The 19529-nt window shown below is 40.6% G+C and overlaps 1 protein-coding gene across 1 annotated transcript in view; it reads left to right on the top strand.

The window, feature by feature from the left end:
• Positions 1–19529, top strand: part of LOC126187948 (ATP-dependent RNA helicase DDX51) — a 191725-nt gene that overhangs the window by 126005 nt on the left and 46191 nt on the right. Inside the window, exon 8 of the mRNA XM_049929324.1 lies at positions 17238–17550. Within this exon, the coding sequence (XP_049785281.1) occupies positions 17238–17550 (313 nt within the window). The remainder of the gene's footprint in view (positions 1–17237; positions 17551–19529) is intronic.

Below are 19529 nucleotides of genomic sequence, written 5' to 3' on the forward strand. Positions count from 1 at the left end.
TTTTGCAAATGCTGGCTGTGGTACAATGTCACCTGCTGTAGTAGATGACTTTGTAAACTCATCACTGATGTTCAGTAAGGCATATAAACCATCAGTGGTAAGAATGACAAGAAGGAAGATTTGATTAGAGAAAATGCTGTTGTTGTACCCGAAGCAGTTAGGAGCTATTTTCCTCACTTCACTCACATCTTGTTACTGTCAATGAGCTGGATTGACAACACCTAACAGTAACTAATTTTTTGTACATCCATCCTTTTGACTGGAAGTCTTGGGGACCAAGGCCATTCACTATTGTAAAAAAATGAAATGCCTACAGCTGTCCTTTTGATCTTATTTATTGTTTAGCTACCAGTTTTGATGCTTCATTGTGCCATCTTCAGGCCTTACTTGATGTTGAAGAGACTATCATGAACCATATATAGGATGTATCAGTTATGTTGGACACTGATACAGCATATATATGGATCGTGATAACCCTTTCACCATCAACTAATACCTCAACATGGCACATTGAAGTGCTGAAACTGGTAGCTACACAATAAATAAGATGAAAAGGACAGTTTTCTTCAGAAAGCAAAGAATAGTGTTTAAGGAATAAAATTCGGTTGTTGTTCTTTGTAGACTATCATTCATAGCAAGACCCAAGATTGTAATTTTATATGGGTCCTACAAAGGGGAAAACCCATTTAATTGTTGGTAAGCTATGCTTCAGTTGCTAATAGACAGTGAACTTGCGATAAGAGATCTTTTGTGACCTAAAAAGTTCTTTTTCAGGCTTTGTCACTTCACCCTTCCTGGCTGACTGCTGTGTAATGACGGTGTGGTTGCCTAGGCTGTTCTTTTATGTTTACTTTCTTCACACACAGGTGACAGACTCCACAGTGAGCAACAGGCTCTGGAGGCCCACTTCACACAAGGTCTTCAGTATGTCTGACACAGGATTGTGTGCCTTGCTAAGACAGAATTTGCTATCTCAGTTTATTGGGTCCTGCTCAAATCAAGTTTCTACCCCTTCTTGAAGCAGACAGTTCCATAAAAAAGTGTTGTCGGAATATCTCACAGTCTGCAGTGCGGCCTGTTTCTAAGCAGGCCTTCACAACAACTTCCTTTGTGGGTCACCAGAGTTCTGCGTGACATTTATGCTCGTAGAACATCACCTCAGTTGTGTGCACAGTCTCGTCAATATGTGCTTTGCACACAAGTAGGCGATGCAGTTGACTCTCGCCCCCTAAACCTTCACAGATCTGAGGATCCCCGTGATAATGTCCATCGCATTGCCCACATTAAAGGGAGCTTCCAATCCTTGTAGTGCGACACATCCATAAATATAAACAAAATTAGTGAGGCTAAGTTAAATTTGCATGTTCAGCAATCAGATAAACGTTGAACCATTCAGATTGCAGCCCTAGTACAAATGCTGTTCTCGGACAACGGACGAGTTAGTAGCCACTCATAAGCAAAAAGAAATCGCTCCAACTGCTGTCGAGCTTTCAGTAGCTGCTTCAAATTGGTGAGTCAAATGAACATCTGAAAGCAGTATCTGCGAGTTACCTCAACTACCGTTCTCTCCCGTGGGTACTGTCTCCTCTACCGGAAACTCAGGATCTGTGACCACTCACCTGTGATTGGTGTGTCAGTGGCAGGTTGTGAGCTCCTGTACAGGAGAGGCCACAACCAGGGAGAACAGCCATCCCCCTAACCAATAGTAACAGGAACAGAGTCATTGAGACTCATTTCCTCCAGTTGTCAAACCTGCTGCATCTCGTACCAAGGCAAACACAAAAGTGTATGAGTCTGTTAATCATCAGCAGTTCAAACATATGGCAAACAGTGTTGCCCCTCAGGGAAATGGCTTTGAGTAGTGGGATGGATCATCCCTGCACACACTGTGTATTTGGTTAGAGGCCTCATTCAGCATATTGAATAGACTGTTCTGGCAACTGCCTAGGAAAGAAGGTGCAACCAACTTCAGAGATTGACACACAGTAGAACAGATGATGGCTGTGTTTGCTCTGAGTTCATACTCGATTCATTCTAGTGACTGACAGAGAAGATTGACGAGGCCACCTTGGCTCATGGAGTTCCAACAATCTGAAGTATTGTCATTGAACTTATCAGAAGTCACCGGTTCGGAACAGAGTAGAACACCTGAACCAGGGACGAAGACTGTGACAAGCTGTTCTGAGGCTTCTTGTACTTGTGACATTGTGTTGAGACCTATAGGGTTCCTCTAAATGGGTCAGGGGTGCACTGCAGGCTGCTGCCTAAGAGGCTGACTGTGTGTGGAGTGCACACAAGGGCGTTTTAGATTAGGCTACTAACCATCCATTCCAGATAACGATAGGTGTAGGAAACCCCAAAGTATTAGTATTAGACCCAAAGAATTGCTCCCCTCAGATGAGCCAGCTAAAATCTTTGCGATCATCTCCTGAGGCATTCACAAAAATGTCTCAGAGTTTGAAGCAGCCCTAAAAAAAGCAGTGCAGTTCATATACTACTAGATATAGAAAGCTGACTAAAACTCAGAATTGACAGCAAATCTAAGTGTGTATCTAAAGGATAGGCTACCGCCCACACTTACCCTGCAATCACTGCTGCACACCTCTCTGTACCACCAGTGCCCATACCATCACCTTAGTTGGACCCCAGTGCCCAAAGACAACAGTGGCCAGTTGTGCATCTATGTATGAATGTGTGTGTGTGTGTGTGTGTGTGTGTGTGTGTGTGTACTCTGACAGCGTACATAGTCTGATAATTTATCCAACAGTCTACTTTTTTAAATGTGCCTGTCTGCTGCTCAACACCTCATCTACAGAGTTAGTTGCAATCTATCCTAATTCGTACATGCTCTACCTCTGATCAGAAACATGCACAGGGACTGTATCTTAAGTTTGAAAGAACAGTTAAGTCTGCACTGGATGGGTAAATATCTAGTAGAGCAGTCCATGTCGCCAGCAATTCTCCTCAGTATATAGCCATCATAAGGAAACGGCAATTACTGCATAATAGGTCTAAAAAGAAGCATAGGGCTATAGATAGAGAGATGCTGAATGAAACATGGTTGGGTGGGGAAGATGATGCGTGAAGCCTGCTGCTACAGAATCTTACAGTGCCTGTTAGTGGCACCAAAGTAGGTGTGTAGACACTCACTGACAGTCCTAGCACATATCCCGAGCACAAACATAAAGAGAACGCTGGCCGCGGTGGTCTCGCGGTTCTGGCGCTGCATTCCGGAACCGCGGGACTGCTACGGTCGCAGGTTCGAATCCTGCCTCGGGCATGGGTGTGTGTGATGTCCTTAGGTTAGTTAGGTTTAAGTAGTTCTAAGTTCTAGGGGACTTATGACCTAAGATGTTGAGTCCTATAGTGCTCAGAGCCATTTGAACCATAAAGAGAACGCAAACTGAGCGACCTCGTCCATGCCAGTCAACACAGAGTTTGCAAACTTCAGTCACACAAAACTCAAATTGCACTTTCCTCACATCCTGTACTGAAAATGTGTTCAAAGAAATTGCTTGGATGCAGTATTTATTTACTTCCGAAAATCCTTTAGGCATACCCCAAGGAAGTGAATTGGATTCTTTGTGCTTCGTCTTGTATCTTAATGACCCGACAGACAATATTAACACTAACCTTAGACTTTTTGCAGATGCAGTTAGCAATAATGAAGTACTATCTGTGCAAAGATTTGCAATTTGTTTTAAATGTACAGAACTTTAAAATTATGCATTTTAATAAACAGACTCGGTATCATGTGACTACAATAGCTAGGATTGATGGTCAGAATCGGACAGCTCATACAAATTCCTAGATGTAACAATTTGTTGGGATGTGAAATCGAATGATCAGTTTACTTTGAAAATATTGTCAGTTTAGAAAGGAGACTGCTTACAAAACGTGTACATCTCATCCTAGAATATTTCTCAAGTGTGTGGAACCCATGTCAAATAGGATTAACAAGGGATATTGAATGTGTTCAAAGAAGGGCAGCACAAATGGTAACGGATTTCTTTGATTTCCAGGAGAGCCTTATGGAGACATTGAAAAATCTTGACTTGCAGGTGCTTGGTATTTCATGAGACAAAATTTCAAGAAACAAATCTAAGAACGGTGTCATAAAACATACTTCAGTCCCCTGTGTGCTGTACCTGAGAGGGGCCACAAATACAAGATTAGACCAGTGTGCACAAAGGCATTTTACACTGACATTCTCCCTACACTCCTTGTATGACTGGAATAGAGAGAAACAGAGGCAGCATCTCCCATCTAGCCAGCAGCACTCATATCACAGTGCTTCGTTTGTGAGTTGTAATGAACTTTTAATAACAAGAAGCGGCATATACATATATTTTTTACTATGTGCATTAGAGTCTAAATTCTTAAATTTCTAGCGTGTTTGTATATCTAGTAGTTACAGTTCTACATTTTAATTACTGTCCAGTCTATAGTTCCACCATATTTAGTGTAGGTAGGGACCGTAATTGCTACACTCAGATGCGAGCTGGGTTGGTGACTCTTCGTATGCAGCTCCAGGTGATGCTGGATTCAGTTGTGAAGCTTGCCATTGGGCATCACTGTGGGAGCCCAGAATTGAGGATACAGAGTATGTCCAGCTTGTCCCTCATGACGTCTGATCGGTCCACTACTGTTACTGCTCTGGTTACTTCCCACATCACCTATGGTTGAGTGGAGCAGTAGGCAGCAAAAGACTCTATGGGGGGCTTATCATAGAGCCTCTGCAGTTCGTCTGACAAACAGGTTTCAGGCACTATCTGTGGAGCTAGATGCAATCATTCACCCTGTTCGAGAAGAACTCTCTCAGCCTGCAAGATCTGGTCATTCACAGAGGGTGGCATTCTGGTAGAATAAAATGTTACAAGAAATCTAAAATGAAAAATGTTTATTTACACCATTATGTTAAATGTGCACAGTTCTGACCCCGTAGTTAAATATTAATAACAACAAAAAAGTACTTCTTGGAGTGTCTTCCAAAACTATATTGCTCCCTCCTACGTATATCTCGCTAAGAGACCATGAGTATAAAATCAGAGAGATTTGAGCCCACACAGATGCATACCAACAATCCTTCTTTCCACGAACAATACGAGACTGGAATAGAAGGGAGAACCGATAGAAGTACTCAGGGTACCCTCCGCCACACACCGTCAGGTGGCTTGCGGAGTATGGATGTAGATGTAGAATTAACGCCATAGAAGTTAAATACTTTGTATTGTGGCAAGAAGAGCTATTCTTGAACATTGAAGTAAAAACAACAGTCTTAGAAAAAAAGCAGTAATTGGATAAATACAAAATCACTTGTCAGACGATACAATCGATAGAACAAAAGTTAAAGTTCTGACAGACCACTGTGGATTACATTCGTAGTGAATGCTAATGCTAAATCCATGTTGAGCACAAGTAATAAAGAAGTTAATGTTCCTAGCTCTAATCACCAAACCGCTGACAAAGTCCAGACGCACCAAGCTGACAGTCCAGTCTTTGAGGACGTGACATCTTGGTTGAAGAGCAGGTGGTGTGCAATGACAGTGGTAGCGGTGGCTCTGGTAAAGCTCCTTGGTTCTGGGCTGACGGTATCACTGCCTTTTGCTGCCTCATCGCGAGTGTACATCCTTGATTTGCAGAGTACTACATCTTTCTGACTGTCTGGGCAGAAGCAGAACATAGTGCTGATTGGTGCACGCCAATGCTAGTTGAACATGACAGTTGAGATTTTGGTCCAGTCACCTGTGTCGTCCTCCAATGGTAGACTCACTGACTTCTTGGCCCTGTTCCATTGAGTGTAACTGTGGGCATTTGAACTGACGAGACACTCCATGGTAGGCATACCACAGCAATGGGAGCTCCACTGTCATGTGCGTAATGAGGTTCTCACAGGGGTATTGCTGCAAAGGAGGGGAAGAAATGTAGTGTGCATACCAGGAGGAGTCATTCCAGATGTGGAATAAGATCTTCCGAATGCCATGAAAAGCACAGGATGCAGCCAACTGCAGGTTATGGCTCATTTCGGTACCAACATTGTGTGTTGCTTTGGATCAGAAGAGATTCTCCCTGGTTTCAGGCAGCTAACTAGAATAGTAAAGACTGCTAGTCTTTCTTGCTACGTAAAGGCAGAGCTAGTCATCTGTAGCATCGTCAATAGCACCAGGTTGCAGATCTATGATACAGAGTGGAATATCTGAATCAGAGGCTCAGAGAATCCTGCGAACATGTACGTTGCAGGTTTCTCGATTTACTCCATAGGTTGGTGGGTTATCGGGTTCCATGTAATGGGTCAGGTTACTACTACATGCAGAAGGCAGTTGGGTGTGTAGCTGGAGCTGTGTGGAGGGGACTGGACAGTTTCTTTAGATCAAGAGCCTCGTGGGGAAAACTACAGAAAGGGCTTCTGTCTCAAAGGGTACAGGACAAACAAAAAAGAGGGTAGACATAGCAGCAGTCAGTATTGTAGTTGGAAATTGTTGTAGCTTTATAGGGAAAGAACCAGTGCTAATAGAAAGTACTGAAGCTCAAATGGTTGTGGGTGCTGAAGGCTGGGTAAACCCGGAGATTAGTTCAGCCAAAATTTGTTCAAAGGATCTAACGGTGTTCAGAAATGATAGGTTAAATATAGTTGGGGGTGGCATGTTTGCTGCTGTTGCAAGTAGTTTATCTTTTAGGAAAAGTGAAGCAGGTAGTTGCTGTGAGATAATATGGGTAGAGGCTATACTTTTTTAGGAAAAGTGAAGCAGGTAGTTGCTGTGAGGTAATAGGGTAGAGGCTATACTTGACAACGGAAGTTAATTAAATTATGTATATGCAGACTTTAGCAACAAATTAAAATTTGTACCGGGGCTGGGACTCAAACTGTTTGCACAGCTCCTCAATTCAAATTCCCGTTCATGGTCAGCCCACATGGTATTTCCTGGGGGGAAAATCCTGAGCAAATAGAGAGCATCATGATGGGCATGGGTACTAGTGACTGCAAGATAATTCTTGTGAGACCGTCCACTGAAATATCCGAATCCACCAAAAGTACGAGGGTTGAATAAAAAGTAATGCCTCCACCTTCATTAATTGGGTTCAGATGGGAATATTTTAATGAATCAAACGCAGAAACAATCCTTATAATGTCATCTTTAATTACCAATATTCTCTTTTCCATATAATCACCATACAATTGGATACATTTCTGCCAACAATCAACAAGTTTTCTGGAGCCGTCACGGAAGAAGTCGGCACATGGTTTCTGCAACCACAGACTCACAGTTCTCTCAACGTCACAATCAGAAGCATAATGATGTCCCCACAGGTCGTCTTTCATTGTTGGGAACAGATGGAAGTCAGTTGTTGTTGTTGTGGTCTTCAGTCCTGAGACTGGTTTGATGCAGCTCTCCATGCTACTCTATCCTGTGCAAGCTTCTTCATCTCCCAGTACCTACTGCAACCTACATCTTTCTGAATCTGCTTAGTGTATTCATCTCTTGGTCTCCCCCTACAATTTTTACCCTCCACGCTGCCCTCCAATACTAAATTGGTGATCCCTTGATGCCTCAGAACATGTCCTACCAACCAATCCCTTCTTCTGGTCAAGTTGTGCCACAAACTTCTCTTCTCCCCAATCCTATTCAATACTTCCTCATTAGTTATGTGATCTACCCATCTAATCTTCAGCATTCTTCTGTAGCACCACACTTCAAAAGCTTCTATTCTCTTCTTGTCCAAACTATTTACCGTCCACGTTTCACTTCCATACATGGCTACACTCCATACAAATACTTTCAGAAATGACTTCCTGACACTTAAATCTATACTCGATGTTAACAAATTTCTCTTCTTCAGAAACGCTTTCCTTGCCATTGCCAGTCTACATTTTATATCCTCTCTACTTCGTCCATCATCAGTAATTTTGCTCCCCAAATAGCAAAACTCCTTTACTACTTTAAGTGTCTCATTTCCTAATCTAATACCCTCAACATCACCCGACTTAATTCGACTACATTCCATTATCCTCATTTTGCTTTTGTTGATGTTCATCTTATATCCTCCCTTCAAGACACTATCCATTCCGTTCAACTGCTCTTCCAAGTCCTTTGCTGTCTCTGACAGAATTACAATGTCATTGGCGAACCTCAACATTTTTATTTCTTCTCCATGGATTTTAATACCTACTCCGAATTTTTCTTTTGTTTCCTTTACTGCTTGCTCAATATACAGATTGAATAGCATCGGGGAGAGGCTACAACCCTGTCTTACTCCCTTCCCAACCAATGCTTCTCTTTCATGCCCCTCGACTCTTATAACTGCCATCTGGTTTCTATACAAATTGTAAATAACCTTTCGCTCCCTGTATTTTACCCCTGCCACCTTTAGAATTTGAAAGAGAGTATTCTAGTCAACATTGTCAAAAGCTTTCTCTAAGTCTACAAATGCTAGGAACGTAGGTTTGCCTTTCCTTAATCTTTCTTCTAAGATAAGTCGTAAGGTCAGTATTGCCTCACGTGTTCCAGTATTTCTACGGAATCCAAACTGATCTTCCCCGAGGTCGGCTTCTACTAGTTTTTCCATTCGTCTGTAAAGAATTCGTGTTAGTATTTTGCAGCTGTGGCTTATTAAACTGATTGTTCAGTAATTTTCACATCTGTCCACACCTGCTTTCTTTGGGATTGGAATTATTATATTCTTCTTGAAGTCTGAGGGTATTTCGCCTGTTTCATACATCTTGCTCACCAGATGGTAGAGTTTTGTCAGGACTGGCTCTCCCAAGGCCGTCAGTAGTTCCAATGGAATGTTGTCTACTCCGGGAGCCTTGTTTCGACTCAGGTCTTTCAGTGCTCTGTCAAACTCTTCACGCAGTATCGTATCTCCCATTTCATCTTCATCTACATCCTCTTCCATTTCCATAATATTGTCCTCAAGTGCATCGCCCTTGTATAGACCCTCTATATACTCCTTCCACCTTTCTGCTTTCCCTTCTTTGCTTAGAACTGGGTTTCCATCTGAGCTCTTGATGTTCATACAAGTGGTTCTCTTATCTCCAAAGGTCTCTTTAATTTTCCTGTAGGCAGTATCTATCTTACCCCTAGTGAAATAAGCCTCCACATCCTTACATTTGTCCTCTAGCCATGCCTGCTCAGCCATTTTGCACTTCCTGTCGATATCATTTTTGAGACGTTTGTATTCCTTTTTGCCTGCTTCACTTACTGCATTTTTATATTTTCTCCTTTCATCAATTAAATTCAATATTTCTTCTGTTACCCAAGGATTTCTACTACCCCTCTTCTTTTTACCTACTTGATCCTCTGCTGCCTTCACTACTTCATCCCTCAAAGCTACCCATTCTTCTTCTACTATATTTCTTTCCCCCATTCCTGTCAATTGTTCCCTTATGCTCTCTCTGAAACTCTCTACAACCTCTGGTTCTTTCAGTTTATCCAGGTCCCATCTCCTTAAATTCCCACCCTTTTGCAGTTTCTTCAGTTTTAATCTACAGGTCATAACCAATAAATTGTGGTCAGAGTCCACATCTGCCCCTGGAAATGTCTTACAATTTAAAACCTGGTTCCTAAATCTCCGTCTTACCATTATATAGTCTATCTGATACCTTTTAGTATCTCCAGGGTTCTTCCATGTATACAACCTTCTATCATGATTCTTAAACCAAGTGTTAGCTATGATTAAGTTGTGCTCTGTGCAAAATTCTACCAGGCGGCTACCTCTTTCATTTCTTAGCCCCAATCCATATTCACCTACTATGTTTCCTTCTTTCCCTGTTCCTACACTCGAATTCCAGTCACCCATGACTATTACATTTTCGTCTCCCTTCACTATCTGAATAATTTCTTTTGTTTCATCATACATTTCTTCAATTTATTCGTCATCTGCAGAGCTAGTTGGCATATAAACTTGTACTACTGTAGTAGGTGTGGGCTTCGTATCAATCTTGGCCACAATAATGCGTTCACTATGCTGTTTGTAGTAGCTTACCCGCATTCCTATTTTCCTATTTATTATTAAACCTACTCCTGCATTACCCCTATTTGACTTTGTGTTTATAACCCTGTAGTCACCTGACCAGAAGTCTTGTTCCTCCTGCCACCGAACTTCACTAATTCCCACTATATCTAACTTTAACCTATCCATTTCCCTTTTTAAATTTTCTAACCTACCTGCCCGATTAAGGGATCTGACATTCCACGCTCCGATCCGTAGAACGCCAGTTTTCTTTCTCCTGATAACGACATCCTCTTGAGTAGTCCCCGCCCGGAGATCCGAATGGGGGACTATTTTACCTCCGGAATATTTTACCCAAGAGGACGCCATCATCATTTAATCATACAGTAAAGCTGCATGCCCTCGGGAAAAATTACGGCCGTAGTTTCCCCTTGCTTTCAGCCGTTCGCAGTACCAGCACAGCAAGGCCGTTTTGGTTATTGTTACAAGGTCAGATCAGTCAATCATCCAGACTGTTGCCCTTGCAACTACTGAAAAGGCTGCTGCCCCTCTTCAGGAACCACACGTTTGTCTGGCCTCTCAACAGATACCTCTCCGTTGTGGTTGTACCTACGGTACGGCTATCTGTATCGCTGAGGCACACAAGCCTCCCCACCAACGGCAAGGTCCATGGTTCATGGGGGGGGATGGAAGTCAGGCGGTGCTAAATCTGGACTGTATGGAGGATGCCGTATGGTGGTGAGATTCAGTCTCTGAAGTTCTGCTGTGGCGGCATGTGAAGTGTGTGGTTTGGCATTGTCATACTGCAGAAAAAAATTTCCCTTTCCTTTCAGACCCTTGTTGCCATCGTTTCAGAGTTATCTCAGAGTGATACGATGATCATCCTGAATCTATCTGTCAACATTTTGCTTGCGAAACTCAGTGGTTGCTGTTACAGGACGTCCAACTCTTTGTTTGTCACGCAGCTCAGATGTTCCCACCTCAATATCTTTAAATTTACTTCCCCAACGACACACAGTACTCACGTCAACACAATCACCATAAACTGCTTTCATTCATTCACTCTTATGAATCTCCTTTGGGGTGACACTTTATGCTGTTAAGAATTCAATGACTGCACGTTGCTTAAATTGCATTGACCAGCCATCTCCGCAGGGTTCCATACTTTACACTGTAACAACACAATCATTCAATGCTAAAGCTTCCCGCCAACTGGAGCAGTAGAGAAGAGGCTACGGAATAAGCCAGTACCTGCCGCATACCAATCCTGCCAACTGTTGAAGAGTTACGAAGGAGGTGGCATTACTTTTCAATCAACCCTCGTAAATGCACACTATATTGAAGAAAAAAGCAGATGAAAATCCATTTGATGCCTTCCTAAGAAACAGACTCCACTCCTTCACAACATACTTTATAAGTGTAGACCAGATGTGCCATAAATTCAAAGAAATAGTATCAGAGGCAGTTGAGAAATTTATGCCAAACAAATTACTAAATGATGGTACTGATCCCCCATGGTACACAAAACAGGTGAGGTCATCCACGTGAGCATGAAAAGAAATCTGTTAAATTTTGGTTACACTATAATCACACAAATTTAAAGGCTGTCAATTTAACTAAATATCTAGGAATTACTCAGACACTCAGATCTGTACCAAACCTCAGATTTAGTTTGTATTACATGCTGTTGTCCATCAGAATGGGCATAAACATTAATTAAAAGTAACATCAGAACTACCAGAGCACCACTGGTGACAGTGTTTTTACTGTATTATGTTTGAAAGTGTCACATGGAACAACATGTTTACGACATGTAAAAGAATTGTTTGGAGTTTACAGCAATGTCCTCTTGGCAGTCTGCTTTTGCTTTGTTTCTTTGAAAGCAGTAAAAGTATAGAATACATTGTAGTTTCACAAAATATACAATCAGTACAGAAAAATAAAGAAACAATTGCATCATATGTGTGGAAGTAGTAGTAGTAATAATAAACAAACTAATAAGACTAATATCAAGTACGTAATGTTAAAAAAAATTAATACAAACACAACCCCCAACCACACACACACACACACACACACACACACACACACACACACACACACACACACACACACCGTGTCATTGATTCAGGAACAAAGGGCTTCATAATAATGGTAGCGTACAAAGAAGTGTGTGAAACAAATTACTTTCATACGCCATTTGATGAATCCCACATTTGGACATCCACCCTGTAGATTGCAAAATGAAAGCTTGTGTCTGAAACAGAACTTTGTCGAAGTTTGAAAGGGTCTGGGTTCATCACCAAGTTTAGCCATTATCCACATGTGACTGTGAGGGTTATGGAAATGTGGAGAATGCAACTGATTTTTTCTGAGGGACTGCAGCTTAAGAAAATTATTCCATTCTTGCAAACTAATCTCTTCCAAAGAATCTGGTGCAGCATCTGATATTTTACAAAGCATATGCTTGTACATTCTAAAGAAATGAAGAGCGAGGAGTTGACAAATGGAGGTTGTGTTCGCTGGAATTAAGTGAATTGTGATTTTGTCTTACGGTAGATTATTTTCAAATGGTTCAAATGGCTCTGAGCACTATGAGACTTAACATCTGAGGTCATCAGTCCCCTAGAACTTAGAGCTATTTAAACCTAACTAACCTAAGGACATCACACACATCCATGCCCGAGGCAGGATTTGAACCCGCGACTGTAGCGGTCGCTCGGTTCCAGACTGCAGCGCCTATAACCACTTGGCCACCCCGGCTGGCTAGATTATTTTGTAGGAGAAGATTACAAAGGACATTAGCAACTTTTTGGGGACCATAAGAATCCAGCATTAGCAGGAGTTTCTCTCCACCGATTTGTTCCACTACTGCTTCTTGTAGAAATGTCCTGACCATTTCTTTGATCATTTTTGCCAGAGGAGTGAGAGAGGACAATTAAATTTAATGCTGGGGACATGAACTGATGTGTGTGAATATTCAAAGAACGAGGGTCTTGAAGGACAACAAACAGCTTTGGAGGAAGTTTGCCCATCTGTGAAAGCAATGGAATAACTGTGTACGTAGGGGTTGTTGCATTAGCGGACTTCACAATCCCTCCTATATCTTTAGAACCTCTAGTTGCAAGAGTGTGGCCCACAGACATCTCCTTGTCAATCCACTTTCGTCAGCAGTGTAGATATTTGTGTCTGTGTAGGCGGTCATGAGTGTATGAGTTGTTTGTTGCTAGTCCCCTGCAGTTTTCTGAACGTCATTTCTGTTGTGGTACATTTTAACCGTAACAAAAGATTTGACTTTATGGCTTACAATATTTTTTTACACTTTACACTCCCAACTGTCACTGACATCAGATCTTGGGAAATTTAACTGTCTCACTTTTGTTTCCACCCACTATTTGATGTTTACATATTGAACACATTGACCTTCCTAGCGGCAGTGTTTTAAGGTCTCCATCACATGCATTGCAATACGCTTGTACATGACCGTCACAGACATTAAATCTCAACTTTACCACTGCCATTTCCATCCGTACAACTTGCACTATGCAGGACATCTAGTGCAAAATCTGTTTTCATTGCAGATATAATGCGACGTGCAAATGTTCAGGTCGGCTTCGGCTGCTTTTTTACATTAAGGCAATATTTGAGCATTTTGATTTTCTTGTTTCTCGAGCAAAACACTTTTGTGGTATTTCAACATTTCCGTCACCCATGGACCCTTCTGGCGACGATATTGAAGATGTTGACTAGTCTGTACACTCAGTCATGAACAAACGATACTGCTCCACTCGGTGTGCGCTTCTCAATATCTAATGTTTCCTATTCTGTGACATTCAACACATTCCATGGATCAGTTATATCCAGTAGGAATGCTGCACACTTTCTCTCATCTACAGTTGTTTCCACATGTGTCCAACAGAACACCACATCTATCTATACAGATGTACTCTATAGGTTTGCTACTTTCAAGTAACAAAGCGAAAGCAGTCTGCCAAAAGAACATTTCTACAACTTTTGAAAAGTCTTTTTACTTGTCAGGAAAATGTCCTCCCATATAACAGTTTAATGCATAAACAGTTAAAAAATTTCCGTAAATGGGGTTTTAATTCGGGACACTTTCTACAGCAACCTAACGTCCTACCAACTCACTCACATGAGCCATACATGTCTCATATTCACAGACACACTTTTCCTGTACTTAGTAGGTCTGGTTTTATTTTTAAGTAACATTTATGCTTGTTCTGCTGGACAACAGCACACAGTACAAACTAAATCGGAGTTTCACTTTGTACTCTATCGGAATGCGACATTTTGTACCGATCTGAGTGCCTGACATCGGAGGTCTGGGAGTTAGAAGATGCAATAGGTGTACTAAAGAACCTGCCTACATTACACTTGCTTGTACTCTGCTAGAGTACTGCTGTGTGATATAGAATCCTTATCCAAAAGGACTGACAGAGGACATCAAAATAGTCCAAAGAAGGGTAGCTTGTTTGTGTCACAAAATAGGGGAGAGTGTGTGACAGATTGATAAGCAAATTGGGATGGTAATCATTAAAACAAAGTCACATTTCATTGTGGCGAGGTCTTATCATGAAATTTCACATCAGCTGTCTCCTCTGAATGTAAGAATATTTTAGTGTTGCCAACCTACATATGGAGAAATGATAATCGTAATAAAATAAGAGAAATTGGAACTCATACAGAAAGATTTAAGTGTTCAATTTTCCCACACACTATTAAGAGAGTGGTATAGTAGAGAAATAGTCTGAAGATGTTCGATGAATTCTTTGCCATGCACTTAATGGCGAATTGCAGAGTAGTTGTGTAGATATAGGAGTACAAACCGTATAGCTGTACAAACTGTAACGTCTGTTAGAATGCAAAGTATCCTCTGCCACACCCTTTGAGATGATGATGATGTTTGGTTTGTGGGGCGCTCAACAGCGTGGTTATCAGCGCCCGTACAATTACCCAATCTTTGCTCAGTCCAATTGCGCCACTTTCCTGGATGATCATGAAATGATGAGGACAACACAAACACCCAGTCATCTCGAGGCAGGTGAAAATCCCTGACCCCGCCGGGAATCGAACCCGGGACCCCGTGCTCGGGAAGCGAGAACGCTACCGCGAGACCACGATCGGCGGACAGCCACACCCTTTGCCATGACTTGCAGAGTTCACTGCATATGTAAAGCATATGCAACGGATTATATCAGGAACCATATTTCAGTGTGCCAGTCAACTCGGTCAATGTGGGCTATATCCAACAATGATGAAAGCAACATCGCAATGTCTATTTTATAGAAGATTTTAAAGAAATTTCAGGGAGCACAAAATGAATGTCCCCTCACCCCCTACACCATACACACACATTTAAGCACATAATATATTAGAAACTATAAGTAATTTTCTTAATCATTTTTCCTTCAGACGATGGAAACCTGGTCATCTTATTCCGTGTCTTTTACCCAGGTGAGTGATATCCTGCCAGTATTAAATATTCCAGCACCACCATTGGTAAAACATCATTATGTTATCAAGGAAAGATCGATATGTGAAGTGTCGCATATAACCTGTCAGTGGTTCTGTTAGTTACATAGGTGAGATCACCACCAAATTAGTCACAGTCACTGCTCAAAGCAAGCAAACTGTGGCCACAAGTAATGCCCAGGAGCTGGATTGAAATTCCTTTCTGGGTGTCCACTTTACTGTGGTTACACTAAACCACAGCAAACAGTTGTTAGGATGACTCAGGCTCACTGAAAAGATAATTGTCAGTTGTTCCACAATGCTTATTTAATCTAAGCTGTTCATTTTATTGTGATAATAATGTAATTTATTTTGCCCTATACTTAGGGCTTCAGCTCACACTTTTATTTCTTGCCTGCAGAAGCTCATTATCAGAAATTTAAACAGTCTATTGTTAGCGTATCTTTAAGCCCTATTTTACCTCCTGTAGATGGACTTGTGTGAATTGCCTGACTCTCTCTCTCTCTCTCTCTCTCTCTCTCTCTCTCTCACACACACACACACACACACACACACACACACACACATTAGTGACTTTTGCTTTTGTTTTAGCACTTAATGCAAATACATTTTGCTGTTTCTGTATTATATAGGGAAAGGAATTTTGATAAATATTCAGATAGTTGAAGTGTTAAGCATATTTTTAAATGTGTGCGTCTGTCACTGTTTCTCGTACTGTTTTGTTTTAGGTGCAGGGGTAGTGTTATAACTATTTATAGATCATATTAAGTAGTACACCACTTGTCTACACTAATAATAAATGTCTGAAACTATGATGCCTGCCTGTTTGTCCTTGAACATGCTAATCTCCAAAGCAACTAGATGAATTTTCACGCAGGTAACTTGAGCATATTTTGGGGCACCGTATAGGCTTTAATTCATCAAAATTGGGTCACAGGAAAAAAAGATATTCGTACATAGTATTATAAAAATGTATGTATGTTCCAAATATCCTCCGAAACCACTGGACTGATTTCAGTCAAACTTGATACACACATTACTTACTGTCCAGAAGGAATCACTGTGGCGGTAACAGCTACCTACCTATCAAAAGGATAAAGGTGAGGTGAAGAAAAAGTGTAGGCCACAATGCACAAATACCCTGACATTCCTCATCCAGCATTTAAGAGTGAGAGGACTTGCAACAAACTTTACACATCCTTTCAAACCTTTACAAGAATTTTTCTCACTTTCTCAATTTCTTCACAAAATTATGAAAGAAAAAAAGCTTATTGCTTCCTACATTTTCACTGTGCATGCAGTAAAACTGCCTGACATGTTAATTTATTACTTCTTACTACTAACTGTAATCGTGACACATTTTGCATACAATGTTCACATATAGCACTGGATGAATGCACCTACAAAATTATATAGTCATATGACACTTCGTGAATTGGGTCAGCTCAGGAGCTGTGCTTACCCAATCAGGCAGACACATGAGGGCAGCTGAGGTTATTTCACGTGCAGTAGCTCACTTAATAATCATCACTATTCATAGCAACACTATTGATATGCCAGCACAGCTAGGGGTAACTGCTTTTATTTAATAAATGTTAGGCATAATCAAGTAGTGAGTGAAAACAGTTTTGTGTAAGTCGCTATAGATAATAAACTATTTTTAATGTTATTAGTATTTCTTCCTTATTGTGGCATCTATTTTGTTAATCTGATGGATACAATCTACAAGATAATCAACAATAAATTATTTGTTATTGAACAACAATATTTAAAATTAATTGTGTGTGTTTCAGTCCCAGATGAGCCACTGGTTGGAGAATTAAGAGGAGAGTTTATTGGAAAATACACCACACCAGCAGAATTAAAGGAAAAATTCTGTGTAGTAACGCCAGAAACTAAGCCGCTAGTTCTGTACTATTTGATTACAAGTCACAGGTGGAAACAAGTGTTATGTTTTGTTGACTCACAGCGGGCAGCACATCGCCTGTCTCTTCTGTTGAAGCATTTGAGCCAGGGAAATCTCACGTGTGCCGAAATGTCATCTGTACTCTGGCGTCAACAAAGAGATGAAGTCATCAGGAGATTTGTTGATGGTCAGATTGATATGTAAGTTCTTGGTATCAGTGCTTGAACATTATATTGACATTTTTTGTTCTATCAAGTAGTCACACGCAAAACATTTTGGATAGGAATGTCACCAATATTTTCTTAACTCTTCTTTCAGTTATGCCACAATCAATAAATGAATCCCTGACACTTGGAAAATGTCCACACATGCGCGCGTGTACACACACACACACACACACACACACACACACACACACACACACACACAGATAGAGAGAGAGAGAGAGAGAGAGAGAGAGAGAGAGAGAATGCCGTCTTAAACAAAAGCTTTACTTTCTTGTATTTACTTTTTTATTCTCTGTGCTTTTATATGTGTTATATTCTTTTTAAATGTGCCATTTAGCAACAGTAATTCAATTAACAAAATTTGTTAACGTTATTTTGATCAGATGCAATCTCTTCATGCTAAAGCCATTTTCCTGGCCACTTTTATAGAAAACCAATTGAAACTAATAGAAATTATAAGCCCATGTTTGGCAATTGCTACACATCAGTATTAAATTATTATTTCATTTTAGTTAAATTGGCAGTTATTTCTGTACAGTGTATTTAAAAAACAAGATTCCAGGTGTCAGCTGTAAAGAAGTATCCACTACGTTTTGGTCATTTGTACATTCACAGTGTGCTGTTTGGAGTCGGGCAGCTATAATTTTGAGCAAATTTGTCATCCAGGCCACTACCTTTGTCTCATACTATAAATAGTAAAGAATTTCTGTACATAATATCAATAATACTCCAATTATAACATTACAAAAAGAAGCTAATACCGTGCAGCCTGAACAAGGCAGTGTACCAGCAGTACTAATAGTTGCTTTAACATATGTTAAGGTTTAAACTGTCCTCAGGTCAATATATTTGCTAAATGCCAAAGGAGTAGTTATGCTGATTGTGACTACTTATGTTTTGCTTGACAAAAGAATTTGAGTTTCATTCACAGCTTGCAACCACCTTCTCCCCTAACAGTTACACTATCATATTCTTCAACGAAGAAATTAAGAATTCTGAAAATTAAAGTTTCATTATGTGTTTTTCTGTGAACCTCACCCCGTTAGTTGGTATTTCAGCATCGGCAGTCTGTTTTATGCGGCATTCAACATTCTTTTCATGCCAAAGTGGAGATCAGGAATTCTTTTTGACATTCAGTGAAGAACTGAGCTTCAGTATCTGAGGTTTGATCCCTGATTCATTAGTGGTGTAATCTGATTCATGAATGATGGGATTTCACGCAGGTTCCAAGTGACAGTTGTGGTACACCCATACATGAGCTTTGTACTTGAAGTAAGCACATATCCTGGAAGTTTTGTCTCTTGTTTCCTTTTGTAGAATTTCTCACTTACCATCATCATCAGCCCTGACAACCCATAACAAATGGACTAAACATTCACTACATATCTTGCTACCATCATGTTTAATACTCATACTGGCTATGACATTCACAGCAGAGCTCTCGGAACACTATTGAATCAGAGATTGCATGACACAGGTTCACAGAAGAGCCTAAATTTGATAGCCGTCATTCTTCACTGAAGTTATAATAAAGATCCACGTTTCCTTCAGTTCGGTCCTGTACAGTTAAGTGCTATGGTGCAGTAATGAACAGTAAGTTTCTAAATGGCAGTAGTGAGAAAATTTTCATGCTAGAGTTGACATCTGTAATACACTTATTTTTCATCACAAGGAGGTTGAATGACAACATCCATTTACAATTTGATCTCCAACTGAGAGTTGTATTTTGTCACTGAGGTAGTAACAGAGTTATGCATTCATATCAGTAAAATTATTACTTGGAACATTTTAAAGGGGGGGGGGGGCTGCATTTTTACATTTAGCAGTTAATGAGCCATTTCAGTGGTCGATCTACAGATTCATGTTTGACTACTATGGAGAATAGTGACAGAGTTGACATTATTATTTTAATGTTAATGACAGTTTGAATAATTATTTGTAAAATTCTATTT

The sequence above is a fragment of the Schistocerca cancellata genome, chromosome 5, assembly GCF_023864275.1.
Source record: "Schistocerca cancellata isolate TAMUIC-IGC-003103 chromosome 5, iqSchCanc2.1, whole genome shotgun sequence".
NCBI classification, from domain to species: Eukaryota; Metazoa; Arthropoda; class Insecta; order Orthoptera; family Acrididae; genus Schistocerca; species Schistocerca cancellata.